The following is a 26,585-nucleotide window of genomic DNA, read 5'->3' as shown; positions in this document are numbered from 1 at the left end:
ATGAAAGGCGAAGCATCCGGTGAAAACCACCTCTTCGGTGCAAACTGTGAAAACTCTATCGAAAAAATTTTAAAAAAATTCTCAAAAAATTACATATGTTAGAAAAGTGATATTTTATATATGTGTAAAATTTCAAATCCAAACCCAATTTCGTTTGGCAGCAGCGAAAAAAAAAATTATGCATGAATAGTGGTCTTTCTGTATTTGACACTGTTCATTGTAAATTTTTCTTTTTAATTCCTTCCAAATACTTTTGATTTTGAACTTGAAAATTTTCAGGTCTGTAGAACATCTCACTCCCAAAATATGGTATTTTTGTAGAATTAAGCTCCCTGAAGCCTCGTTGAGTTTAACATCTCTTGCTCCGACTTCCGAGCTAACGCAATTTAGCAACAGTTACGGTCCATAGGCGGGCCAGCCCAGTAGTCTGGTTGTGGTTCTACCCCCAACAACGCCTTCAGAAAACGTGAAAAATGAATGTCGCCTCTCTTTCTTCTGGGCTGAAACGGCGGATATATATGGGGACAATGGAGTTGAAGCTGGGCCTAAAACTTACGTTGTTTTGAAAACAAAATTGTGTGGGCCTTGCGTCAGCTGAAGACAGGAACTCGAAGAGTCCACGGTTCAGTACAGTAGAGACGACTCTGTTTCTAAAAAAAAAAAGAAAAAAAAGTAGAGACGACTCTCAACCCGTCAAACGTGGCGATGACGCACACGGCGCCCACCCACCACCCACGAACACGAAGTTCGCCGTCGCCATCGCCCACCGGCAGCGACTATCACGTACGCCAAGCACTGTGTAAACACTGCCACGTACGGCATGCGGGCACTCTCGGCCGGGCGCGACCGCGCAACAGCAGCGCCCACGTACCAAACCAAGCAGCGCATGCAGATGCAGAGTTGCATCATTGCTCGCTCTCTTTCCTGTTTTTTTCCTGGACAAAAGCCGATCGACGACGACGACGACACCGTGCCGTGCGTCCCTCCACGTCTTGACCATCTCCGGTAGTGGAGACTGCGCGGCGGGGCAGAACGGTCGAGATCGGAGCCAAGTGCGCGCGCATGGGAAACTGGACGGTGTGTACTTTGGGTACGGCGTGCGCCATGCGTGGTGGGTCGCGGATGGGTTTTCTCGCAAAGTTTAGGCTATGTTTGGTAGTGCAGCAAAGAACCACAGTATGTGAAAACTAGGCGATTAAAACTTGTGTGCGTGTAATACCACAGTTTACCAATTTTATGGTATTTTTCAGTTTTGACAAAACCAAGAGGTGTTTGGCAGTCGCAGCATTCAGTACAATATTTGGTTTTGCTTTGAATTATATCAATCGACAAGACTTTGTAAACATAATTTAATAGTAGTAGATTTTCATATCGATGTGTATGCGTTATACAGCAACTGAGGGAGTACTTTGTAGAAAGCATTGAAGACATTCCTTATTAATTAGGCATGCAAAGTAATCAACGGACTAGTTAAAGAAACAAATCTGGCCAGTGCCGTGATCCAGCGGGAGCGGCAAGCCGCTGGTGACCTGCAGCGGGGGCGCGCGGCTACCGGCAGCATGGACGGTATGTGACCTGCAGCAGGGGCGGCGTGGCGACCAGCAACGGCAGCGCGGGTCGACCTTCAGCTGGGACGGAGACCTGCGGCGGCAGTGCGGGTCGACCTTCGGCACGTGGGTCCTCCGGCGGCAGCGAGCGGGGGCGGCGCGACCTCCAACGGCCGCGCGGATCCACCATCAGTGGGGGTGGAGACCTCCAGTGGCGGCGGTGCGGCTACCTGACCTACAGCGGCACGACCTCCGGCTGTGGCGTGGATCCACCATCAGTGGGGGTGGAGACCTCCGGCGGCGGGGACCAGTGGCGGCGGTGACGGGCGATGGCCATCCAACGGCTATCGGGGCGACATCGTGTCGATAGGACCAGGTGCGGCACGGCGGCCTGCAGCGGTGACGGGCGATGGCCATCCAACGGCTATCGGCGGCGATGATGTGCACAGCCTCGACATGGCGCATGCGGCGATGCTGAGTTTTTCGTTCGTGTTCTGTAAAAAATACAGATAATACCTCAGTTTTGAAAATATTCTGGTATTAAAACTGTAGTTTTTTAGCTGGCCAAACACCTCAATATATATAAAACTAAAGTATATCTAAAAACTGTAGTATTGCTAAAATACTGAGAAAAAAAGCCGGATGATGGAGTTCGTTTACGTGGAGCGCTGGCTCGCTAGTGCGGGGCACATCAGCCACGTCAGGACTCGGCACTTCGGTACTCCAGTTCGATAGGCGTTTGTCTAATCGGCTTGTTCGTGTGTTGCGTTGTGGTTGGTGAGCTCCGTTGCCTCGCCTCGCCGCACAACCAGATGGAGTTGCTTTTTTTTCTCGGTTTTGACAGGGCACTGAGAATGCAAATTTAGTAGCGCTAGCTGTGGAGGCCACCACCGATTATATTGCCAATGCCACCCAGCTTAATAAGCTAACCCATCTTATCATGAGGATATGGTCATATGGTCTGCCTGCCACTCACCTGCTTTTACAACCAGACTGTAGACGTTCCCCTGTTATCAAGCTCCACAAATAACACGCTTATAGACCATCGAAAACAGAAAGAAGGTAACAAAAACAGAAAGAAGGTTTTAATTCACCTTGTGCAGTGCCGAACTGGCCGGCCGGAATTCTGAGACCCTCCGATGAAGTGAGTCCGTGAAAGAGCCATGATGGAGCCATGTGACCACATGCTCTAGGGCTTTTTTTTTTTACCAAACAACCATCAGTGGGTTATTTATTGTCAATAAACGCAGCCGAAAGAATCGGACCGTGGGAAAGGTGATTCAGTTTATGAGAAAAACCAGACCCGAAAACCATACGAAGTTCGGTTAATTAAGGGGAAACCGGACAAAGACCAAAAGAGCACGACTTATTAAGAAAAGCTGTACAAAATCTCTAACACCGAGCAACAACCTAACAAATTGCAACCACCAAGAACTTCCGCCCGCTCCAACGACGACGAAAATGCAGCAGACTCTAAAGCCAGAGAAGGTAGGCACTGTTGGACTTTTCCGACGACCAGAGCAAAGAAGAAGCCACCCCCGACAGGTACAGCTTGTGCAGAGGAGCCCGCGCTGCTCAAAGTCGACAACCTTGGCGGCCCAAACCAGACTTGCCACTACAAGCGTCCTCCGCCGCCATACGAGATCTCCAAGGCAATGCCTCCAAGGAGGGCACGACGTCCGAAAACGCTGCCATTGCCCGACCCAGAGGAACTGATCCTTAAGCTTTCGCATGGAAGCACCTCGGCTGCAAAGGGTGGGTGCAGTGAGACTACACGGCGACGCCTTCAAGAAAGAAGCAACGTCCACAGATGTCGGCATCGCCGGCATCGACAAAGTCGATGCATGGTTTTCACCCATAGCCACAACCAACACACCGCGGACAAGAGGACAACCACACAACAGACAAGGGTTAGAGCCTCACCAACACCGCTCCAGGACGCCGCCGGAGGCCGCCGAACGCCACGAAGCCCGACCACCTCACGCACCGGATTTGGCCGCCGAAGGGCCAGACCGAGCTGCCGCCGCACAAATCCAGGCGCACCGGCCGAGATCCGGTCAACAAGCAACAGCCCACCACCGCCACGCCCCGGGGCCACCGCCCCGCACCTCCACCACCGCACCACGTCGTTGCAGCACCACCGGCGCCCGCCGAGGATCTGGCCCGCCCCCGCCGCCACGCCGGCACCACCGCGCCAGCATCGCCGCGCTCGCCTCCACCACCTAGCCGGAGCACCGCCGCCCCATGCCAGCCAGCCCGCACCTCGCGCCATCACCTCGTGTCACGCGCCACCACCACGCGCCACTGGAAGGAAAACGAAACCCAGCCGCCGCCATCCCAAGGTGCACGCGCAGAGGAGAGGAGGGAGGCGGCTCTGGGTCAGGGGGCTAGGGTTTCCCCCCGGTCACCAGAGGAGGGCGACGCGGGGGTCGGGAGCTCATCTAGGAGTATTCCTCGTTTGCATGCTGCTCTAGGTCCTTTGAGTTGGTGTAACGGAAACACCGGCGCAATCTTCTTCTCGACTTAATTGTTTGCCAGAAACCAGGTCGGCACCGGAGACTCTGGCTCCTGGCCCGTAACAAAGCTCGGTTCTCACGCAAAACAGCCTGAGACGGAACTCTAAATTCAGACACGGCTGACTTCCTTGTCTTTCTCTTTTTCCGGAGCCAAACATTCAACCAGATGCGCAAAGTGGGTGTGCGTCCAGCTGCTTGCCTTCAATAAGTGTGATTTGGGCGGTGGGGTCTAAGTTTGGACTTTATGGACTCAGGTTGACCCAGGCCGGAAATGCATGCGTGATTTCTTCGGCAACTTCGCATTGCCAAATAAGTAGATCGAATACAATATCACAAAGGACACTTCTAAGGGATCTTCAAAGAAATTTTGGAAGTTTCTAGTCTTTAGAATTTTTTTTCCTATGTGTGTCATTTGCTTAGGATTCAATAGAACTTTTCCTATGTGGCTGTTTTTCACAGGATTCATTTGCACTAGAATTCAACAGAAAAACTCAAAGTCCTTGGACTCTTAGGATTCAATAGAACTTTTCCTATGTGGCCGTTTTTCACAGGATTCATTTGCACTAGAATTCAACAGAAAAACTCAAAGTCCTCGGACTCTACGGCGGCGGCGCTAGCAGCGTCGTTGGGGGAACTCTTGATCTGCGGGTGACGACATCTTGGTCGGCGGCCGGACTCTTGCCGATCTGACTCTTGGTTTGCGTCATCGTTGTTAGGCCTGTCAAGTACAACGTGTCTTTCTTTGTCTTGAAGATGGGTTGGTGGAAAACGGTGACAAGTGATTCTAAAGCGTGCGCATGCGGCACATGCTGGGATTTGCTTGCTCGGTTGTGCCTTCGTGGCCTCCGAATTTAAATGTTAGGAGGTGGTGCGCGGTCAGAGCATACGGCCCCGATAATGACCACACCTTTCATCGTAGGTATAGCTGGGTGGCTTTGAGTTGTTCGCTTGATGTATTTGTCTTGTCAAGCTTAAATAAATCAATAAAAAAATTGCGGTGTGCATAATTTTAATGCAGAGGCCGGGGGTTTCAACCTCCTTTTCAAAAAACATTTTGTTAATTTTTTTTTCTCCGTGTTTAACCAAACACTCATTCAATCGATCTTATAGTATCAAGGTCACATAACGCTCTAATCATGTGTTTCTCACGTTCTTGTGTTTTGAAAATTTTCTCTAATAATTCTATATAATATGGGTGAAATGAAAAGCGGACATTATATTATCTCACATTCTTATGGACAATTTACATACACTCCATTAAAATATGTGCATGATGCATTGTTGATAGAAGTAAATTATACAAACAAATTTTCTCACAACCTGATATATAAAATTATTAGAGACCGTAACGACACATGTTCTGGCGCTCCTGTTAACGCTTAGAAAAACGAAAACGCCTAGCTAGTGAATCCTGAGAATCAACCAAGACCCATACAACCAGATGCCACATTATATATAGAGTTAATATAAATAGGCATGCATACAATAAGCCGGCTGTTAGTAAGTATTATATAAACATTTAACTACTCAATGCTAGTACAGTCTGCCATCGAAGGGCAAGTGAATGGGCTGCATGCAACTGCTTTTTCTCGTAGCATGCGTTTCAGCCCGGCGCTTCAGCTATAGCCTGTTTTCCTCTCTCTCTTGCTTTCTCGCTCTTACACATGGGAATTTCAGTGAGTGGCATATGCAATAGCCAGCTGACTAGACTTATTGTACCTGCTCTCAGTACAAGAAGACCGCTCTACTACAGTGCTGGTCTGTAGATACAGTTGGCAAACTTGATACGGAGCTTTTAATTCTGCGTCGTGTTTATGGCGCAGAACAACACTAGTGCAGTTCAATACTCCGTACCATATGCATGTATGGTGTGTAGAGAGATTGTTATGTCTGGCTTTTTTTTTCCTAGAAGCTGCCTCCCCTAACATTTTGGAGATGCTAATTCATAAATTTGATTACATTTTGAAATTAGATTCGCATAAACTTGTTTGGAAGGCTAACAAAATTGAGAGTGACTACTTCTCAGTCGACTTAGTTATAGTTATTTTTTACTAGTTGGCAATCATCCGATGTAGATTTCTTACTAATAGAGTTTACATCAATCTTGCTCGAATTTTGATGATTGAATCAAACGGTTGTTATTATCGACTGGGATATAATTAAATTGTTTAAGAAATAGCAAAACCAAACGAAATTTGGGGTTCAGTTTCTCCAGAAAAATGGGACTTGAAATCTCCATGAAAAGTGAACAAATTAAGGATGAGTGGTTGTAAACAGTGAAATGATCGTCATTAAGGAGGATCACTCCCCAGTCGAACTCAAATCCGGCCGGGTGCACGATCGAAATGGAAACGTACCAGACGGCCTCAGACAGACAGCGAAACGGCTCGTCTCTAGCTCCCAACTCCCAACCGGGCGGTCTCCGTTCTCCCATCGCGCGCCGCGGGAGTAGTGTTCACTCGCAGCTTTCCGCGCGCCCTTGACTTGCTTTGCAGTCCCTTCCCGGTCCAACGACCGAAGTTATGGCGGCCACTTCCTTGTGGGTGGTTGGGCTTGGGCCAACCCCACATTTCAACCAAAGTAAATTAAATTCATTCCTCTGCGTCTACGAGCTTTCCCAAGTTATCCATTACTCCTAGCTTACTCACACCCTCGCAGCGTGGTGTCACTGGGTGTGGGGTTGCCTCGACAGCACCGGCACCGCCGGTGGCTCGATCTTCGTTAGCTCTCGTGAGCATCGGGCCGTTCCACACGCGTCAGCATAGAACACCACGGGGGCTACGTACACCGTGTTACAGTGATGCACGCACGATAGGCGCAGCCGCAAACCGTGGTTCACGGCATGTGGGTGTGGTTACGAGTAGTATGGACTCGTGCCTATAAAACGAGAGCTTCCCCCCCGCCCACTACCACTCAACAACACTCGCTAGCAGCCTCCATCCTTCATTCCTTTGCTTGCTTTTGCACTTGCAAACACCCTTTTTTCTCTTCCTGAACCAAAGGTCCCGGCCGGTCGATATGGCTCAGGGAAGGGGCAGTGCTCGTGCCGGCGGCAACGGCGCGGCCGTGCTGGCGCTGGTTCTCCTCTGCGTGCTCCTCCACGGCGAGTTCGCCGAGTCGGCGGTGTACACCGTCGGGGACCGCGGCGGCTGGACCCTCAACTCCGGCGGCTGGCCCAGGGGCAAGCGCTTCCGCGCCGGCGACGTGCTGCGTGAGTGCTCTGCTCCATCGTTATATACCACCGTGTTAACTTTGTTTTGCCTCACTTTTGCACGTCCGTATATAATACGCACGAAAAGAAAATTCACTCCCAAGGAATTAATGGCGCCCCTCTGGCTTAACTAGCCTCCGCAGAGAGTGTACTGTGCCACCAAACAGGTCTGGCACGAGTACGTCGTACGCACTGTGGGTCGTGAATGCTCGCTGCAAAGCAAGGCAACGCATATGCTGCGCAGCCTCGTACGTCCTCGGTCGGTGTGACAGATAACTTGTCACTTCTCTGCAGGCTCCGGCCGGTGCAGTGCAGGACTCCACTGGCATCAAAAGCCCGTCTTTTCTCGTGAACGAATCGTGGGAAATGCCACACACCGACTTGCGCAGAATAACATTATTTCTCGTAAACAGGCGCACGCGCACACGGAAAGCACGGATCACCACGCACGATAGGGAAAAAGAACATATATGAAAACACTAGTATACTGAAAATTCGATTAAGTATTGCTCTCAAGGAAAACGTAGTTTTAACTCAGTTGTCTGAATGTGCATATGACATGTTGTGCGTGCGTGCAGAGTTCAAGTACGGGCGTGGGGCGCACAACGTGGTGGCGGTGAACGCGGCGGGTTACAAGTCGTGCAGCGCGCCGAGGGGAGCCAAGGTGTACAGCTCCGGCAACGACAGCGTCAAGCTTTCCCGGGGCACCAACTACTTCATCTGCAGCATCCCCGGCCACTGCGGCGCCGGCATGAAGATGGCCGTCACTGCCGCCTGATCCATATCGATCGGCCGAGACTAGCTACGAGACATTCGGTCGGCCGGTCGGCCGGCCAGCCCGGGGCTTCCTTCTTCCTTCGAGTAACTAGAAAATTAATTAAACAGTTCCTTGTTCAATAATGCCGCGCATCTCGACCTCGAGTACGTGGGTGTTACTTAGGTCTGGCAGAATGGTAGTACTAGGGAGAAATATTATGTTTGTGTAACCTGGTTGTGACTTGTGAGGAAAATAAATAAAGCCATACGGCTGCGTTGGTCCTGTTGTATGCATGTACCGAGTTTTGGAGTTGCTGAGGAGTATATTGAAGTTACACTTACTGGCAATATGCACATGTGTCACTACGAAATTTTAAAGAAATCTATACATGTTCTAGAAAAATATTAATGTGCTTACATTGTTAATTTTATGTTAAACGTGACACGGTGCAATCCAGTAATTGTCTAACAAACTAGGGAATAGTTTTAGTACGATGAGCGAAATGACTACCAATTTGAACCATTATAGTTGTAAAGATATAAGTAGATGGTTTGACTAACTTTTTGTTTCGCGTATCGCATGTTATGTTATGTTCATTTCATAGGAAAACCCCTTTTCAACCTTTTTTTAAGTGACTACAAAACCCCTTTTATGTCGATGTTGCGTCTAGTTTAGGAATAGTTTTTTTTCGGCTTTCCCAGAAACGGTTAACCTTCTCTATTCATAGAAACTATGGCGGGGAGAATCGTATGAGAACTATGTTCCAATTTTTCTCAGCTTCTGCCTCTTGCTTATCGTGCAAGTTTTTCGATGAAAAATCTATAATACGCTTGAACTGATATTAAACATGAATGCCTCTTGTCATCGTTCCATATAAAAAATTGTTCAATGTCGTCGTGCCATACAAACAAAACATCGTCATCTCATATGTATGCCATAAAATTGTCATCATGCCAATAGCCCACTGCTACGCAACCATGCCATTCTTTTTCTATATGGCAGAAATACCATAAAAGCTGCTATACAAATACTTTCGAAACTAAAATCATTCTAGTCTTTTTTTAAACACAGTACAAACGCAAAACGCTCACAACACGCGCGTACGCTCACCCCTATGAGCACCTCCGAAAGACTGAGCCGGTAGATCTTAAGAGATTGACGAAGTCACCGCAGACGTCTCGCTGTTGACGGGTACGTCACCTACCACTGAAAGAATAGCGCCGGTTAAATCCTAAAATAAATCCAGGAAATGTGAGCACACATGTCATGATGTTAAGTTTAGGACTTAAACCTGGGTGGGCTGGTTCCACCACAAAAAACTAGGCCACCCGAGTTAGGCTCAGTTCACAAAAAATATCATCCCAGTCTTTCTCCATACATTTCAACGAAAACAACCTTTTTGTTCAGCATTAGGGAGATGCTGAGAACCTTTTTGGTAAAATTTTGGCGAACTTTTCAGGGCGAGAACTCATATGATATGAAGAATTTAAGGGTCTGAGTGCTCATAAAATCAGGTTAAAAATCCAGTTCTATTTTTTTAACACGAAATCCAGTTTTTTTCGAGAATCTCCTATAACTTTATTCAAACTCGAAAACCATTACAGGTACAGTACTTCGGATCATAGACACAAAAAACTACAAAGTAACCCCTATGACTAAGAATTACAATGAAATTTCTTGAAAACATATTCTTCGTGGCATCAATCTTTGCAACACGAAATACTCTCCAGACCTCTCATCAAAAGAACTGCAATTAGACTGGAGCGACAACATCGCCACTCGTAACCCTGCACGAACTTGATTAACTTCAAAGGTTTCAGAAAGCCCCTTGAGTCGCCCATCTAAAAAGATGAGAAGCCGTGAGCGTTGAACGTATTTGGACCGGGGATGATCCCCTATAGGTGTAGGTCGTCGAACCACATGATCTTCACGAAAACGCCAGAGAAAGACTCCAAAGTCACAAAAGATCATACCAACAAAAGCATCATGACACACTGACAAAAACTCTTCAAATCCGTATGAACAGATCTGCGAGGACATAAACTCAAAATCAGCGTCGGACACATCGAATCCGCGGTGAGTAAAACTCTTTGGCCCCGTGGCACTGCGCGATAAGGCACCGCTGCAGCAGAAGAAGATCACAAGACTCGCATAATAAAAACTTCTGAAAACGCCTAGAAGTAACCGAGATTCCCCCCACCTCGCAGCGCCAAGATGGCGACAGGAGGTGAGGGGAAACCGGTGAATCCAGACGGTGTTCTACCTCAAAACCCTAAGTTTTCTCCGTCTCCTTCTTTGTGGCGGCGATACCTTTCAGAATCTATGAAATCCAGTTTACTGTGGACCTAGAAACTGTTGTAGACTCCGGGGCGTATATTTTTTTTTGGGTTAATTGGATCTATGCCATTATAATTTCCAACGGTTGGAGATATGCCATTACAAAAACTTGACTTGGAGAAATGCCACTCTAACTTTTTTATACCTCTATTCATGCCATTTTGTCCAATACCAGCACGTATACTGTCTAAATACGTATAGGCATAACTCTATACGAACAATTTTTTTCCCATCCCAAGACAAACAATTTTATTCCTCTTATTCCCCACGCGTTCCTCGTATCCCGTCCCCAACGGTGGACTCATATTACTGTTTTTTATTTTCTGTAATTTTTATAGATTTTTCTGAGAAGATTGAATTTTGGGACAAATTTGAATTTTTTTTAACCTTTATGACGCCTGGAAAACTCGAACGTACACGAACGTTGTAAATAAGGGTATTATGGTAAATAGAGTTGTACTACATGTATTTTGTGAACACTTGTTGGTCTTAAATGGACAGAATGACATTAATAGAGGTATAAGAAAGTTGGAGTGGCATTTCTACAAGTCAAGTTTTTTTAATGCCATATTTTCAACCGGTGGAATAGAGAGTGGCATAGATCCAATTAACTTTTTTTAAAGAACCCCCGGGAGTACCTGTGTGGTCAGTTCTGGGACACGGCCCATAAAGTTAATTAGCCTAAACTAAATGAATTAAGCACGCCCTGCTCACGAGTTGGAAAGCTCAAAAGGAACATCTCTCGCACCCAGTCCCCTACGTTTTTATTTTCTCTACGGAAAGTCAGAAACAGTACTGCTCAGTATTTTCTCGTCTGCCCATGCGGCAAAGCGGTACCGTCCGCCTCAACAAAGAAAGCTCAAACTGGTAGTAGTACTAACAACTAAATGTCTTTTAGTCGTGGCAAGAAAGAAGTTTCAGGGTAAGTACGGAGCAGAGTAGAAGAGATCTTACTGTGTTTCCAGCTCACAAGAGCAGCTGACCAGTGGCGGAGCTTGACAAGAATACTTGGGTGGCGAAAAGACTAACTCATGGATCAATCTACAGATGGGGGACCATTTATGTCTAAATTTTCTAGTTCTAGTTCAGATTGGCCTAACTAAGAGCAACTAATGAACAAAGAAAACTAAGGCTGACAGATTGGCCTAATTAACTGCATGTAGTTCCGCCATATTGCAGCTGACAGTGGTAACACAAAACAACCAAACACCAAACACAAATTGTTCAGTACGAGAAATCCACAGGTTCTGCACATCCACTCGAATCTTGCTCCCTCAGACGAACAATTTTGGTAGCTGCTAATCAGCATCCTGCAGATGTTTAACGTCAGAGATACTAGTCGATAGAAATGTAATTGCGGCCAAATGGATGTCATGAACTCACGACGGCATGCTCGATAGTTAGAGTTAACAACCAGTTTGAGTCAGGACGGTATATACGATGACCATTTTTGGTCTGCCATTGCAGCGGGATACACGCGTCCGTCTAGCCGAGCTGACCCCGGCCACTGATGTGATCACGGGCTTGCGTCCTATGCTGCATTGAAGCCATACACTGCAGTGTCCTGCCAATCTGCGGCCATACGCTCACCGTCTGTCCACAGTATTCATTGTTTTGCAGCTTCAGACTTTATGCTCGCACGCTCCCAGCCAGCAGCCAGCCACACCACACTTGCAAAGTTTTTTCGCTCCGTTGCTAGCTAGTGTGGTGAGAACTACTCTGGTGGTTCCGTCAAAAGAACTACTCTGGTGGCTCGGTGAAATGGCTCGGGGAAGAGGCAGTACTGCAACGCGAGGAGCCATGGTCGCGGCCGCGTTCGCCGTCGCGTGCTACTGCCTTGGCCTTGCCGGCGTCGCCAGCGCGGCCACGTACTACGTCGGGGACAGCAGCGGCTGGTCCCTGAGCAGCGGCAGCTGGCCCCACGGGAAGCAGTTCCACGCCGGCGACACCCTCGGTACGTACTCCATAAAGGATAACAAGTTAACAACACACTGTGAAAGTGCTGACGGGTTGCGTGTGTTTGGGGGGCCGGCCGCTCAGTGTTCAGGTACATGCCGTGGCTCCACAACGTGGTGGCCGTGGACGAGGAAGGGTACAACGGCTGCAGCACGCCGCCGGGGGCGAGGACCTACCAGTCCGGCAACGACAGCGTCAGGCTCGCCAGGGGGAACAACCACTTCATCTGCACCCACTTGGGCCACTGCAGCCTCGGGATGAAGATGGTGGTCAACGCCGCCTGACCGGCCACTTGTAGTAATTTCGTTCAAATCTATCCCTTGTCGTACGTTTCGTTAGCGTAAGGCGAGGGCTGGTCTTTATTAGTAGCTAGCTGTGGTTTCTAGTTCTAGTAGGTGATTAGGGGATGATTGTGGAGTGCTTGTTTTCTATGCATGTGGATGTGGGTGTTGGAAGACTCTGGGTCTGTTGTGTTGACTTTGATTGACGATTTGACGGGATGTGTTTGGAATGAAGACAAGTTCGTGTGATCGTGTCTGTGCCTCATGAGGATTCGTTGTAACCATTTTTCGTTCACTCGTTCATTTAGTCCTTCTTGTTGATCGGAAAGCTCTTCTTTTTGATCGACCACTTGGCTATTCTCTTTGCGACTTTACCTGCTCCCCACTTTGTCCCAGCATCTGAACGCAGAAATAAGACAAAATGACTAAGCATAGGAACAACCGTTAGTAAATTACTCGAACCTTGTCTTTTCTTCCCTTCCATTATAAATCCTCTTGTTCGCTTTTCACACCGTGCAGTTCCAGTTTCCCTTTCCTGGTTTTCTTGGCGGATTGTAAATAACTTGTAGTGAATTTAAGCTAGCTGCCTCACGGATCACCGCTTTTCGAATTGAGTAAAATGCATCCGAGGTTACTATTCTTTCGCGAAGGTGTCAAGTAGGTCACTAATCTTTGCAAATGTACGTTTAGGTCCTCATTATTTGGTAAGTGGTTCATCTCAGGTCTCTCACCTATATGCACAGCTCCGGCCGCATGACGTGGCTGCCGCCTAGGCTTTGGGCCCACATGTCAGGCGACGACGTGACGTTGCAATCTTACAGAAAACCCCTCGCGTGGCAGATGTTCCTAAAAAGAAAAATGTGGCGAGAAGGATGAGTTCTGCAAGAGCGGTAAAAATGTTCCATTTTTGTATACATGCAGATGTCACTAATCTTAGGTGGCAGCACCACGTGTTCGCCTGACGTGTGGGTCAAAAGCCTAGGTGGCAGCCACGTCATGCGGCCGGAGCTGTGCATACAGGCGAGGGATCTGAGATGAACCACTTAACATACAATGAGGACCTAAACGTGCATTTTCAAAAATTAGGAACTTACTTTACACTTTCGCGAAAGAATAGGAACATCGGGTGCATTTTACTCTTTCAAATTTCTATCCACACTGGTCTTTCTTTTCTCGAAAATTGAAGTTAAAGACATCTCCAACATAGGTACTAACTAGATTGTCTTGGCTTTGACACATTGTGCTTGTTCTAAGAGTTCTTTTACGGTACCCCGAAATAAATATAAGTTGTCCATTTGTTTCAGTCTAATGGCTGATATCAAGTGGTACTCCAACACAATCTACCATCTCTGAAAATTATGGAGTACCATGAGTTCAGGGTAAAATCGTAATCAAGAAATTAAGACTTAGGAGGAAAATTATTACGTCATTCCCGCAAAAAAGATCTCTTGCGAAGGGATCGATGGCGACCGCCGACGGAGTGTCCTGGCTCGAGGAGAGTTGCGAGAACGAAATTGGTGAGTCCGAAGGATCACCATGAACAGGAGTGAGTTGGGTTAGTAATCTCTAATCAGGGATTCAAAGAATCTTGAAACTGATGCCCGCATGTAGTGCTAGAGAAAGATCGATCAGGTCTTTGTTTCTGTTGTTCTTAGAGTAAATACATCCTGATTAGTTCAAAGAAAAATCACATGGACATGAAGTTCCATGGAACGCGTGCTATAAGACTCCTGGGAGAGGAGAGCGGAGCACGGTGGCCAATTGGCAGCAATGTCAATTTGGTGATCATAACGATGCCCAGAAGTTGCACAGATCCTCATCTACCCAGGATGCATCAGCGACCATTGGATTACACCCAATTCAAAGCCTAAATGTGCCCTGCAAAGGAGGCGGCATGCAGCGGAGGCGGCGGCGCGTCTCGCGGCCAGTTCGATCGGGATGAACCAGTCGGTGCGTGTGCGTTGGATCAAGACGAAGGGCCACATGGAGTTATAGATGGGAAGTTGAGATTACCTTGTTAGCAGAAAAAATCTAATTTATCCTTTTACATGGAGGGTTAGATTTGATCGGTACTTCCATCGTTCTCTATGGAGTAATAGGGTACCGTAAAATTTTTATGTTCTAAAGACACCGTTTTCTCTTCTGGGAACCACTATATTTCGGGTAGCTCGTTGCACGTAGCGCAAATAGAGAATTCAAATGCAATTGAGAGGCATGGGTTGAACCACTATATTTCTTTAAGAGTTTAATCATTTCCTGTGGCTCATTCTATCCTCAGGTCAATCGGAAAGTACTTCTTCTTTTTTGACACGTCAGAAAGTACGTCTTCCTTTTCTCTAATCAGTTGTTGAACCATAAATCCTCAAAATTCACCGTTCATTGGTTTCAGATGTCCTGGTGTTCTTTTCCCGGGAAACTACATGATTGTTTTGTTTTAATGATGTAAACGCTGAACCAGCAATCAAAATCCAGAACATTAACTATTCTTTGCGGCGAAATCAGTTCCGTCCAGCATGATGTGTACCCTTACGCCTTACCTGCTCTGTACTTGCCCCTGATCTGAACAGAGAAATAAACACAAAATGACCGTCCAAACGGCGGAGCGGTTATGCTTTTTCACACATCATCGAGCACGAGTCCCCAATTTCTTTTTGGCGAGCGCTAGGCGTCGGCCCGGCGGCGTGGGGCAAAAATCGGCTTCCTCCCGAGCCGTATGATTAAACCATTTAGAGGCGCTAGATTTCACGACAGAAGAAAAGACACGCTCTTCTCTCCGACGCTTGTCTTTTTCCTCGCGAATCTCGTCTATCCTTTTCTTTTTTAAGAAAGGAGACATGCTTCCGATTTCATTGAAGAACCGCATCGGTCCACAGTTCAGATGTTCAGCAAGATATAAAAGACACAGTTGGCACGCCTCTTTGCAGCATCGCTTGCAACACTGGCGGCCGTCGCTCGCAGCATCAGTGGTCGTTGCTCGCATGCCTCCTTGCAGCATCGCTTGCAACACCGACGACAGCACCAGTGACCGTCGCTAGCATGCCTCCTTGCACATCGCAGCCAATGCCATGGCGGCTGGATCGGGGGAGCAGTTACGGGAAGAGAAAATAGAAGCCATGCGTTTGTATCAGGAGGAGATAAGGTTAAGCGAGTCAAGAGAAAAAGATGGGTAAGAAGGAACATGGGTGGGACCCACACGACCGCTGCAAAAAAAAATCCGCCACAAAGGGCCAGGTGTCGTGCAGGAGGCGGCCGAGCGAACGCGCGGGATCAGTGGGGCGATAACAATCATTTACCTTTCTTTTTAGCCTCCTCTCCGCTCTCGTTCATCTTATTGATCCATCTTACTATTCTAGAAACTTTTATTGATTCATCTTCCATAGAGACGTAACCCATGGAGTACTGTACTGTAGTTAGGATTTCATACCGTGAAACCAGATTGTAGCACACCAATCGAGTAAAGCAAAATAAACGGAACCCAATGCGAAATCAGCAACTAGACCGAGAAGATGTAGTTAGGCCCTCTTTGGATTGCTTCTTTGGTTTAAAGGATTTTTGTAAGATTTTTGCCCATGGGAATTTTTCCTAGATTGCTTCTTTGGTTCAAAGGAATTGGTCCTTTAGAATTCCTATGAAATGCTTTCCTACACCGCAATCCTATAGGAATTCTAGCCAGATGTTAGACCTTTTGGAAAAATTCCTATGTGCCTATGACAACTATGTTATCCAATACCTGTGGTCCAACCAAACAACATCTAATATTGAATTCTGAGTTTTAAAATCATATAGGTTTCATTATGCCATGGCATTCCATTCCTCTATTTTTTTTCTATCCCTGTGTTTTAGGATTCCTTTGATCCAAAGAGACCCTTAGGTCCCGTTTGGAACACAGGATAGGAAAAACGCAGGGATAGAAAAAAAATACAGGATTTGAGATAACATGCCTCACAAATCCTATGGAAAGTGAAAACACAAGGAATAAAGAAAATTAGCCATTTGGAATACAGGATAGGAAAAGTTTAGGAAACTTTTGGAGTTTGAAAATACTAGCCAATTTAAGTTAACTCAAGAGCACTCGTACCATTAAATTGACGATGCTTTGTGCTCATATTATCTAGTTCCAGAGCATCACCCTATTGTTGAATATTGTTGTCTTGATTAGGCCTTATAATCCTCTCATCAAGCTCCAGACCAACAATTGGAAAGCCGTGCCGTTCAAGCCTACTAAATTGACCAGCCATCCAAACAAGCCCTAAAAAGGTAAAAACACTTCAAATCTGCCAGAAAGAAAATTAAATCAAACCTGCCAGCCGGATGCAAGAAATCTATGCAATACAACCAAAACACCTACACATGATTGATCAATTGATCTATAACTAGCCATGCACAGAGCCGCACATACAATAGGCAACAGGAAATTTTCATCAACCTGCTACCTGGGGAGTCTTGCTCGTCCCACGCACCTGCGTTCGCCGGCCGCCGGACGCCTGGACGCCTCTTGCTTCGTGGCCGGCCGCCTCGCCCTACGAGCCTCTTGCGCCGTGCAGGCCTCCGACCTATTTATGTCCACTGCTCGGCCGTCGTACGCCGACTCCGACGAAATCGCCACTCCCGTCGGCGGCCGCTCTGCGTATTTTCTATCACTGTTTAGAGAAATGTTGGGGAGTTGGGCGCTTGGACAAGCCTCTACGCAGGCTTTTTTGAGGCGCTAGCGAGGGAACGCATCGGCCTAAGCGCGCGAGTCCGTCAGTTTTCGCGCCAGGAAGATTTCCATTAGATCTGATCTAATGTGTTATTTCCTGTGAAACGTGAGGGATAGGAAACCAATCCTATGAAACCCACTTCCCTATTCCTGTGTTCCAAAGGGTACTAAGGAAAATTTTCCTTCAAAAATCCTATCCCGTAAAAATCCTGTAGAATTCCCTCGTCCAAACGGGCCTTAATGTTTCTGTGAAAATCGAAGCTAAAGACAACTCCAAGATAGGAGTAAACTCGATGGTGAAATTTGCCAGCTGCCATCTGTTTCTACGATCTCCAACTAAAAATACTTGTACTTTTCCGTGTGATTGTAGTTTCCGAAAAGAATTAATATTAAGGAGACCCCCGCAAGTACTCCATGGCAATCGAGATGTCGATCTCTCGAGCAGATTCCATGGCAATTTACAACAGTTCAGTGGGCAGCAGGCAGACATCACGCGTGACGCAAGCCTCTCTGTTGAGGCATTGACCCAACGGACATTTGCAAGTCAAAGATATTTCTATTCTTTTCACCCTCTTCACAAAAAAGAAGAGATAAATGTAGAATGGCCCAATGAGCATGGGCGAGTGTCGTGGCCGAAATGGGCCCGAAAGGAATCGGTCAAAGCTTTCTTGGGCCGGAGGGCAGGCACTTATTCTGGAACCTACTAGACACAGGAACTGACTAGACAGACGCTTTCCCGTCTCCTATAAGATAGACCTCCATTCCTCCCCCTCTCTCCAAAGAGTCCACTCGAATCTCCATTCCCAAGGAAGGAAGAAAATCCAGCGAAACCAGAGAGAAGAAGGATGGCGGTGTCAATCGAGCTGACGAAGGAGTACGGGTTCGTGGTGCTAGTAGTGGTGGCCTATGCGTTCCTCAACTTCTGGATGGCCTTCCAGGTCGGCAAGGCCCGCAGGAAGTACGTCGCGCCGAATCCCCTCTCCTTCGTTTCCGCCGGTTCTTCGTTACCTTGCCCACTTTTGTGTTTGGAGGATCTGATGGGGTTTCGCGGTCCTTTGGCTGCTGTGTTCAGGTACAAGGTGGCCTACCCAACCCTTTATGCCGTCGAGTCCGAGAACAAGGATGCCAAGCTCTTCAACTGCGTCCAGGTCCGCGAGATTTCCTTTTAGCCCTCCCTTTGCTGATATTTTGCTTGTTTGGCCTGGGAGGAAAAGTAGGTTGAATTCGTGTTGTGGAATGCAGAGGGGGCACCAGAACTCGCTTGAGATGATGCCGATGTTCTTCGTCATGGTGCTGCTCGGCGGTCTGCAGCACCCGGTCGTCGCCGCCGGGCTGGGGGCACTCTACACCGTCGCGAGGTTCTTCTACTTCAAGGGCTACGCCACCGGCGTCCCGGACAACCGCCTCAAGCTTGGGTATGTTTATTTGCTTTAGCACTTGAGCAACCCTGCTGTTATCACTTCTGCCAAACTGGTCCATAGGCAGGCAATTTAGATGCAATCCCCATCCGGATTTTAGATGGACTGATGGAGTAAATAGAGATTTCAGTATATAAAACATCTGACTCTGGTATGGGAGTACTCCAGTACGTAATTAGTCAACGAATGCCCAACAAATTAATGTGGTGAGTAGGTAGCCAGTGCTGAACGTGGTGCCCCAATAAAAATATTCAGATGGTGCGCTCGTGGTGAGCGGATCATGGACATTTATTGCTTGCTGATAGTCATAGTAGCATGGAGTAGCTTTTGAGTGTTTGTTGAACTTGAACCTCCTGCGTCCTGCGCACATAGACGTGCCTTTGTCTTCAGTTCTTCATCCTTTTTGTAGCTGACTCCCCAGCTACTACTGGCTAAACCGCTAAAATTTCGGTGCTGTCATACCATCACGGTCACGGTAGGCCAAGACCAGGTCGGTAGGTGGGGTTCGTCATTGATAGTTTGATGTTTTCTCTCGATAATGAATAATTTGATGCGATGTTAAGTCAGTTTGGGAGTTTTTGGCTTTATGACAGTCTTGTTTTGATCGAAGTGGTTGTTCTGACTTCAGATTTTGTCGACTAATTCTCTGTTGGCGAACGCTGGGTGCAGGGGGTTCAACTTCTTGGCGATAATCGGGCTGATCCTCTGCACGGCGTCGTTCGGCATCAACCTAGTCATCAGGGAGGCTATCTGAGGTTTCCGATTGATGATGCCTGGCTTGACAGTGGTCTCTCTTATCTTCTGGTGTTAACAAGCAAAGTATCAAGTGTCAAATACGTCTGGTGGACGCTCATGGAATAAGCCTGGATGGATATATCTCAAAGGATTACAGTCCCACCTACTCTTGTTTAGTTCCTGCTTTCTCTTTGTAATGTTGGAAGTTTAGCTTTTGCAGAATCAGTTTCAGATGCGTCGTAAATCAACTTGTTAATTTCCTTGCCTAACATCTCCGGACCATGCTTATTTTCCTTGTTATCTCCGAAGAATTAAACGTTGTGCATTTGTATCTTGTACAATCTTAGCCTCGAGCTACGTTGAAATGAATATTCTTTACTGCATGGCTGTATCGATCTCCTATGAGACAATAGAACACACTAGAGACTCAATTGTCACGCGCTAGTCATCATTAGATTCATCGTCTCTATACACAAGGAAAACCTCGCCAAGAAACAGTTGTATTAATATCGATTATCTTGTACCCGCACCGTGACCCATCAAGAATGTCCCGATATTTCTAAAACGCTGATATTTCGTGAATCAAACTGCTCACCAAAAATTGTACTCAACACAGCAAACTGAATACATACGCAACACAGCATATGCTACAAGCAAAAACATCAATGCTGTATCCCTACTACATGTTCTCAAGTCTCACTGGCCTCTAGCAGCAGTGAATCTCCTCTGGGACGGTGTCGCCCTTTTGCTCGCTACATGCTTGCGAGCCCCTTCGTATGGCAAGACCTCATCCTCTTCGTCATCATCCTTGGGGAATCTCCTGTTGGCTGGAGCCGCCCTTCTGCTCGATTCATGCTTGCGCCCCCCTTCGTATGGCAAGACATCATCTTCATAATCGTTATCCTTCCTACTGCCAGTGAATCCCCTCTGGACTGGTGGTGCCCTCCTGCTAGATACATGCTTGCGACCCCCTTCGTATGGCAACTCATAGTCATCAGCGCCTTTCCTACTCCTGTCAGTGAATCCCCTCTGGGTAGGTATCACCTTTCTACTCACTACATGCTTGCGCTCCCCTTTGTATGGCAACACCTCTTCATCGGCATCGGCATCTTCCTGATGCACGGAATCGAAGCTACTAGCCTTGTCAGCTCCCTTAGTGTTTCTCCATACATCATATCCGAGCTTATTATCCTGGGTATCATCTTCAGGACGGTCATGGTTGCACTTCAAGCACTCTTGGTTGCGTCGGAAATTCACAAAATCACATCTACAGAGAGAGGTAATGTATGGTTAATTTGTTAAGCAGGGAAGTGTCCCAAACAAGATGTGGTTAGTCACATACGAGGGGCATTCCCATTCTCCAGGGTTAAGTTGCCTCTTTGGCCGATGCCCTTCACATTTAAAGCACATCTTATTGCGGGAGAAGTTCATAAAGTTACACCTGAAAGCACAAACAGTGATTAAGGCCAATAGAACATTGCAAAAAAGAACAAGGAGAAAATGCATATAAGGTTAGATAATTACCCTGGACAAATCCAATCTCCCATTTTCATTTCAGCGGTGGCTGCTTGAATCTTCTTTGGTCCATCCAATTTGCACTCGAGACATTGCCGATTCCGAGCAAAATTTAAGAAGTTGCAACTGGCAAAATTACAGAAAAGTTCATTAATAATACATAAGCAGCAGCCAGCAGTCCCAACATCCTTCCACATGCGCAAGAAAATAAAACAAAATAAGCGCACAAGAGAGACCAAGTAAAAAGATTAACCTTAGCATTCCACACAATAATGAAATGAACAATAATTTCTCTGTCGTCAAATAAAAAGCAACCACGACCAACGGAAATCCCATCTAAGAAGCTTCTATAGTCCAGCAAAGAAATTGCACCGAATCTGAACTTCCTAATGAAAGTAAAGGTTGGCAGCTTCGCACAGATGAACTATTTAACTCAACAGTCTACGACTTCTTTAGAAGCATAGAAGCATTTTAGACTATATAACATTCCGACAAACTGTAACAAGGCTGGCAGCGCAGCCAGTTTGTATGTGCTCATCAAGAAACTGCATAGCCTTGCACATGTGGTATACAACTAAGCTTAACTACAGCCACAGAGAACCTTTATCAGAAAATGTGTGGATATACTAGGAAGTACGAAATCAGATCACAACATTACATATGGTTTTGCAAACAGGTATTTCAATCCTGCCGTCATGAAATAACAAATACCTCTGAATTCGGTTCAAATTTTGACTATCACTGGACCTGCAATGCTAACAATTCAGGTACAGCAGAACAAATCGTGCTACAGAAATTAATCCAGAATCAATATTATTCAATTTTTGCTTGTCAAAAATATATCATTCAAATTTAATTAAGGGATTGCAATGACAGCTTGATCACATTTTCATGATCATTGGGTTAAGTATAAGGGTACAGTATATGTGCAAAGTAAAAAAAACTGACAGCACAAAAATTTTTTGGAGGTGCTGACAGGGGCAGTACAAATTTTGGCTCAGAAATTTACCGAAAAGTTTAGCAAGAAATCAAGAATGCGTATTAGCACGGTAGGTGCAAAGCCTAAAAGAAAAACCTGACCATCAAATAGGAATCATATATAAGCTGTAGTAAAAAAACACAAATTAACTTGTGGTTAGTGGTAAATGAGGATATAAACATTGCAATGAAATGGATTCGTTTAGTACATTAGTTAAGCTTTCTGATGGAAATAAGAAAGCAACATACCAACTTGTAGCCATAAAAATGGCCTTATGTAACATGACATACGATAGTGCTATTAACTGCCGCAAGTACCAAAAGTACAACTATTCACTACTCAACAAAACTACTTAAATCCGTGCAGAAATAACTGGTGCTAATAGGGTGTCAAGTGGGATCCCACCAATATCCCACTTCTAGTATTCCCTCCGTCCAACAAAGGATGTCTCAAGTTTGTCAAAATTTGGATGTATCTAGACATGACTTAGTGTATAGATACATTCAAATTTAGTCAAAGTTGAGACATCCTTTGTTGAACGGAGGGAGTATAATTTTTCAATTTTAGTTCAACTTTTGAGCAAAAAAATTTGAACTAGCAAATTCCTAATGAACTAGAAGTGGGACTTAAGTGGGATATCACTTACATCCCTAGGTGCTAGTGGTGGCCTCCGGCTCCTAGATCTACATGAGCTGAGAGAATCATCAATCATCATTGGCAACAAAGAAAACAAAACTAACGCTCAATCTATGCTCCCATACGTGTGCCACTATAACGGTATAACCAAAATGTGTAGCAATCTCACACCACAATGTAAAGAAAACAAATTCCAAAGTTCACAACACGAAAGGCAGAGCAGCATAACAAACTTACTTTGGGCACAGCCAATCACCCTTCTTCATTTCAGTTACAGCTGTTTCTCTACCCTTTCCAGCTGATACCCTAGATTTCGTGAGAGGTTGTGTGCCCCTATCAAGTTTGGCCGATGACTCCTGCTTGCTAGCAGTTTGAAATACAGGTTTAGGAAGAGATGGATCAATTGTTGTGTCACAAAGCATAGTAAGTTCTGACAGAAGCTTTCTTGCAGATTCTTGCACAACTCCATCAACAGAATTTTCTCCTGAAAGGCTGGTTGGATCTATTGCATAAGTTAGGAGTATGCGCACAACATCGACGGTACGAGCTGCTTCCTCAGCGTTTGGGATGACATAGGCTTTGTCACAAGATCCACGTAATTTGCAAACGCTGCATGCCTGTATTAAAAGCACAAAATGTTTAGATAAATCTTCTGAAATCAAAGTAAATTGTGACGAGTAAAGACTAAAGAAAGATACCAGTTATAAGGCAAATCAAGAGTCCATTACTAGGGGAAACACATACCGAAAAAGAACACTTTCAACTTACATCTCCTTCGTCAACTTGCACAAATTCTCTCAGCCTTTTTGCAGAACTGACAGCCTTTCGGAAGATATTAGGACACCCACACTCAACAATAGCTTGAATTTCCTGCTTGGGGAGAGAGCTGATAATAATGCAGTTAAATTGAATCCCAATCAACGCAGAAATATACAATAGTTAAAGAGATGCAGCAACTGCTCACAGAATCAGTGTTGAATTGTTGATAAACATGATCCGAACATTAATTATAGAATGGCTACTCTTGACAACATTTATTTCTTATGGCAAGGTTATCGGATCCTTAATCGGACCAAAAACAGTCTGCTAGTGTTGCATTTTAGGAAGGACGGGATCACACTCTATGCTTCTACAGCGCCCGTTTTGTCATTTTGCGAGTAATTTGATTAATAAGTCTGGTTCATGCCTAGAACTGTGGTTTTGTTTCGAGGTCACTTGAAGTTATGATTGGAATGTCAATTTTAACAAACTTGTGATTATGTGACCATCTAATATCTAATTAAAGTAGCAGAAATTCTATGGCTCAGATTTTACAAAAGTTATCGGACGGCAGAGATTCAGTCTAGCAGATAATAATCTGTCAGATCCGATCGTATGCAGGCAAGGAAACTAATCTGGATACCGATCAATCGGACAGATCCGATTGTATGCAGGCAAGGAACCTAATCTGGATACCGATCAATCGGACAGATCCGATTGTATGCAGGCAAGGAAACTAATCGATCAGGATACAAATCAGTCAGTTAATTAAAGCAGTATGCCTAGATCTGCATGACCTATTTTCCGTTCGCCGGTTAACCGCAAGTACGATCCAATCGGTGGATGCTGTCGCTGCACTTCTCTTTGTCTGACGTTTGATGCTCCCAGCGTTGCGGGCTTCGTTCCTCCACATGTCTGCTCGCATCGCGTACAATGACTATGCTCGGACTTCTGGGCCGCTGGATAGGATCTAATCAAGATCAAAGATGTGACCAGAGCAGCTGCGTTCCTAGGCGGGACATCCAGACGAGAGTAGTAGTAGTAGAGGGGCAGAGGGTGATCGAGGCAAAGCAATCAGCAGCCTTGAGGAGTTGAGGACGATGTGCATGCGGTGCGCCCTTCATCTTCTCCATGTTCGATGTTGTCTTGGGCAAACGTAGGATCTCGCTGGGAGGCATGGTTGTGTGACCAAATTGCCCTTCCTTTAGAAAGAACAACCTGGGGGTTAATCCCAGCCGCTTGATTAGCTTTAAAATTACTGAAAAAAATTTGGAAAGCACGGAAGCACTCTCCTTAAGAGACGAGATTCTTTTGAGGGGAGATTCGATTGGCGCCTGCGACTTCCTGGTGGCCTGCAGCGCGGGCGGGTGCGTGACGTGCTGACGGACGCGTGTGAAGAACTGAAGATGGTGCGGCAGCGGGCAGGCAGCACGAGCAGGCCGCGCGTGAAGACAGGCGGCAAGCAGGCTGAGGTGGGCAGGCAGAGCAGTGTGCAGAAGACGCAGCAGCAGGCGGCCGCCCGGGCACGCGGCAGATGGGCGGCGCGCAGCCGAGATCTCGCGAATAGGCAGCCGGCTGGGGCAAGCATGCGGCGCGGTGCGAGCAGGCAGGCTGATTTCAGAGAACCAGTTTTATGTAACCTGCTAGAGACGATCTAACACATGTATGCTACAAATACTTCAAAATACCTTATAATTTGGAGTGAAAACATATTTCCAGTACTTGATAACTCTTGATCAGATAGATCATACAACCCCTAACAGAATCATAATATTTCGGAACCAACTATTTGGACATGGTAAGGAAACAACACACCATGGACAAAATAAAATCTATATGCGGCGGGACACGTATCTGCGTAAGCATATGGTTGATTCTCTCTCTCTCTCTCTCTGTGTCTCACTCTGCTACACAAATTTTAATATGAGAAATCATTAATGAGCCTAAATTGCATACAAATATAATACATCTAAATTGCACACATAATCAATCTTAGATAATAAAAATAAAATATTAATCTAATTGTCGCGGGTTTATGCATACTTAAATCGAATTGAAGAGGTATTTTATTATGCTAGTCTAGCCGCGCAATCTGCGCAGGTCACTCCGCTATTTTTACATAAGAAAACAATCAGAAATAGCAGTATTCCAGAGATACTAGGAAGAACTATCAAGTTTGTTATCGTGAGCATAAATGTAGTAGAACTTCCTTGGTTTACTAAGTAAAGTGCATAACTGAAAACATTAGGAAGAACTGTCAAGTATTTCCGTTCCAGAGCCTATTTCAGGAGCTTTCATAATCTAGGATCATTCCATGAGCAGCGGATTCCAATAAACACGAGGAATAAAGTCCTAGTCACGCACAGAAGCAAACCGCGACAGAGGTACGGGGTGTGTTCCCAACCTGAGAAGATCGAAGCGCTCGCGAGCGAACTTGAGGCAGGCATTCTTCACCCTATTCTGATCCCTGAAGGGGTAAGGGTCAACCGCGGCTACGGCTTCCTCCGCTGCCGCCGCCTCCCCACTACCGGCAGCGCTCTCGGCGGCATCCGCACCGGAGGCGAGGGGTGGTCGCACGAAGTACCCCTTGACCCGCAGCTTCTCGAGGAAGTCGCCCCACTCCGGCCACGGGTGGCCTGCAGAGACAGCGGCAACGGCAGAGTAGGCGACATCGAGCGCTGCGGGGGAGGGGGCAGTGGCGGCGGCGGCGGAGCAGAAGCGTTTCGGGAGGAATGGCCCCGGGACGCGGCGTGGGGTAGGCGGCAGGACGGGGGAGGAGGCGAGACGGTAGAAGCGCAGGAAGGAGGATCTCATGGCGGTGGTTAGGAGCTTGGAGGAGGAGAAGGCCATGGCGGATGGGAGGTGTAGGGGATTCAGGTAAGCATGGAGGGTGGCTGGGTGAGACTAGAGCGGAGAGGGGAATGGATAGAAGGAAGATTAGGGTTTAAAGGGTTTAGGGAATGGAACAACCTCGTTGGGCTGATGGGTACAAACACCGTGACAAATTGTTCGGCAACATCGTTCCAGCCTCTCGAACGGAACGACCTATCCGTATTTATCCGAACCGATTCTGAATTCAATAAAAAATATAAAATATGATACGGTATTATCCGTCCGAATCCGATTCGGTTGCACCCCTAGCAGAGCTTATGAACGAGATGGAATGTAGTCGCAAGTGTTTGATCAATTGGTTTGAGCTTGGTAAAAAAAAGTGTTTGGTTGGAGAATAGAAGGGTTTT

The 26,585-nt window shown here is 46.5% G+C and overlaps 4 protein-coding genes across 4 annotated transcripts; 3 read left to right on the top strand and 1 right to left on the bottom strand.

Moving 5' to 3' along the window:
- The first annotated feature begins 6,958 nt into the window (after positions 1–6,958).
- On the top strand, positions 6,959–8,378 carry LOC100833453 (basic blue protein). Its single transcript, XM_003560769.3, has 2 exons — positions 6,959–7,274; positions 7,853–8,378. Exons 1-2 carry the CDS (start codon positions 7,082–7,084, stop codon positions 8,050–8,052), a joined length of 393 nt encoding a protein of 130 aa, XP_003560817.1. The 5' UTR covers positions 6,959–7,081; the 3' UTR covers positions 8,053–8,378.
- A 3,569-nt stretch (positions 8,379–11,947) lies between these two features.
- LOC100839570 (basic blue protein) lies at positions 11,948–12,906 on the top strand. The gene is made up of 2 exons (XM_003560784.4): positions 11,948–12,322; positions 12,409–12,906. The coding sequence occupies exons 1-2, from the start codon at positions 12,130–12,132 to the stop codon at positions 12,606–12,608; spliced, it is 393 nt and encodes a 130-aa protein (XP_003560832.1). The 5' UTR covers positions 11,948–12,129; the 3' UTR covers positions 12,609–12,906.
- A 5,141-nt stretch (positions 12,907–18,047) lies between these two features.
- LOC100820964 (microsomal glutathione S-transferase 3) lies at positions 18,048–19,798 on the top strand. The gene is made up of 4 exons (XM_003560743.4): positions 18,048–18,262; positions 18,377–18,452; positions 18,547–18,719; positions 19,392–19,798. The coding sequence occupies exons 1-4, from the start codon at positions 18,150–18,152 to the stop codon at positions 19,474–19,476; spliced, it is 447 nt and encodes a 148-aa protein (XP_003560791.1). The 5' UTR covers positions 18,048–18,149; the 3' UTR covers positions 19,477–19,798.
- A 191-nt stretch (positions 19,799–19,989) lies between these two features.
- On the bottom strand, positions 19,990–26,327 carry LOC100833528 (zinc finger protein VAR3, chloroplastic). Its single transcript, XM_003559470.4, has 6 exons — positions 25,751–26,327; positions 23,356–23,473; positions 22,825–23,204; positions 20,982–21,098; positions 20,800–20,898; positions 19,990–20,724 (listed from the first exon to the last, which is right to left on the bottom strand). Exons 1-6 carry the CDS (start codon positions 26,194–26,196, stop codon positions 20,154–20,156), a joined length of 1,731 nt encoding a protein of 576 aa, XP_003559518.1. The 5' UTR covers positions 26,197–26,327; the 3' UTR covers positions 19,990–20,153.
- Between the last annotated feature and the right edge of the window lie 258 nt (positions 26,328–26,585).

The sequence above is a fragment of the Brachypodium distachyon genome, chromosome 1, assembly GCF_000005505.3.
Source record: "Brachypodium distachyon strain Bd21 chromosome 1, Brachypodium_distachyon_v3.0, whole genome shotgun sequence".
NCBI classification, from domain to species: Eukaryota; Viridiplantae; Streptophyta; class Magnoliopsida; order Poales; family Poaceae; genus Brachypodium; species Brachypodium distachyon.
This window is presented reverse-complemented; position numbering and strand designations above follow the sequence as displayed.